Source organism: Galendromus occidentalis, unplaced genomic scaffold (assembly GCF_000255335.2).
Source record: "Galendromus occidentalis unplaced genomic scaffold, Mocc_1.1 scf7180000077529, whole genome shotgun sequence".
Classification (NCBI taxonomy): Eukaryota; Metazoa; Arthropoda; class Arachnida; order Mesostigmata; family Phytoseiidae; genus Galendromus; species Galendromus occidentalis.
In genome coordinates this window covers 880,750-882,865 of record NW_003805517.1, presented here as the reverse complement: position 1 = coordinate 882,865, position 2,116 = coordinate 880,750, and the positions used below count along the sequence as shown (strand labels likewise).

General features: G+C 53.3%; 1 protein-coding gene across 1 annotated transcript; it reads left to right on the top strand.

The window, feature by feature from the left end:
• Positions 1–232: 232 nt before the first annotated feature.
• Galt (Galactose-1-phosphate uridylyltransferase) lies at positions 233–1,883 on the top strand. Its single transcript, XM_003748191.2, has 2 exons — positions 233–303; positions 628–1,883. Exons 1-2 carry the CDS (start codon positions 301–303, stop codon positions 1,663–1,665), a joined length of 1,041 nt encoding a protein of 346 aa, XP_003748239.1. The 5' UTR covers positions 233–300; the 3' UTR covers positions 1,666–1,883.
• Positions 1,884–2,116: the final 233 nt, after the last annotated feature.

Below are 2,116 nucleotides of genomic sequence, written 5' to 3'. Positions count from 1 at the left end.
CAAACCGTGTCTCATGCGTGTCCTACTCGGCATTGTTACTCAAAAGTTGCCCCGAAATCTCCACAACTCAATGGTGCTCCAGAACTGTAAATACGCGGCCCTTATAACCTAAGGCTGCCCAAGGACAAGCCCTCAGCCTTAGAGCGTAGCAAACACTCTCTGACGAATGCAGAGAGGGTCCGCGGCGAGAGGACGCCGACAGTCAGCTGTTCCGAACCGTCAGCCAAGGAAGGTGAAAGCGGCTCGTGCAATCGTGGCAAGCTCCGTCACGTTGCTCCTAATTAAGACTCTCTGTGCAGGATGGTGAGTTTCAACGTAGAGCGTGTTCTCATTAGGAGACCCTTGACGATTCCTGGCTGGATTGGCGAACCTTCGATCCGAACTGCCGAACTTCTACAACAGAGCTCATCCTCTCCCTCGACCCTCTCCAGTCCATTTCCGGGATTTCCCGTTTCGTTCTTGCCGTTCTCCCATCATGAAAATCCGAGAGGCCGAGAATCCTTTTTTTCCGATGAATGAAATTCCACACTGCGGGACGAGAATTCCGCGCTGTCCCGCCGCGTCCCTCAGCTCTGATATCGGCACAAGCGCGTTCGAAGCAGACCTGATGGCTTCCATGTGTTCCAGGCGTTCGACGCAAACAAACATCCGCACACGCGGTATAACCCTTTGAGGGACGAATGGGTTCTCGTGTCACCGCAGCGCACACAGAGACCTTGGCTGGGAGAGAAAGCTGATCAGAAAAAAGCAGATGTGCCGCTAAACAATCCGCTATCACCCGGGGCCGTACGGCCGAACGGCCAGCTGAATCCCGAATACAAAGGAACGTGGTGGTTCATCAACGATTTCCCAGCGCTGCTCGAAGACTGTCCCCTTCCTCCGACAGACGATGGAGACGACAACGAACTGTTCCGAATGGGAACTGGCAGAGGGAGATGCGAGGTGCTGTGTTTCCATCCCGATCCTTCGCTCACATTGGCTAAAATGTCCCTTGCGGATATAGAAACAGTCATAAACGCATGGACAGAACGCTACGCAGAGCTGTCGAAAACGTTCGAATGGGTGATGCTCTTCGAAAACCGGGGCGCCATCATGGGCAGCTCGAATCCTCACCCTCACGGGCAGATCTGGTCATCGATGTACTTACCAAACGAGCCCCGGATCAAGGATAGATGCCAGAGGGCATATTTTGAGAAGCATGGACGGCCGCTCCTCGTCGACTATCTCCAGAGAGAGCTGGCGAAGGACGAGAGGATAGTATGTCAGAACGAGAATTTCGTTGTCCTAGTACCCTTCTGGGCTATATGGCCCTACGAGACCATGCTTCTCCCGAAACGACATGTTCAGGAGATCACTGATTTGACATCGGTGGAACGGAAAGATTTAGCCAGAATTATGAAAGAACTCTTGATAAAATACGACAACTTGTTCGAAACCGAATTCCCGTATTCTATGGGATGGCACGGCTACAAGGGCGAGCATTGGCAGCTGCACGCCCTATATTTACCTCCGCTCCTCCGCTCAGCGACCATTAAGAAGCACCAGGTGGGGTATGAATTACTGGCGCAAGCCCAACGTGACATTTCCCCTGAAACCGCGGCGCAAATCCTTCGCGACTTGGACGGCGGAACTCGCTTCGAAAACCGTGAGGAGGTGGCGAAGTAGCGGAATACGTACGTCGGAAATTCCGTCGAAGTGACGCACGACAGCCTGTCACGCCCTAGATTATGGCACGCCAGTCTCTTTCGCTGACCGCTGCAGACTTCCACAGAGTGACCTTTGTGGAGGCAGACTGACATCTCGTGGATAGAGGGGCACATTTCCGAGTCGACAGCGGACTCTTTCGTGGATAAATAAAGCGGAGGGAACTACCTGGTTCCTAAGAACGGAATCTGTCTGAGTGTCTCCTGGAAGGCTCGATCATCATCGGCGACTGGAATGAGAAACGGCACTTTCAGCTGTCATTTCGTCGAAACCCCCCAGTGAGTCCGTACGTACCACGGCATGCGTCAGATTGGTGAGCTCGGGTCGAACTCACCCGTCGTTCGGAGGAAAAGACTTTTTTTCAAAAACAAGTTCAGTTTATTCGCCGACGGCGACGACCGGTCGTCACTCT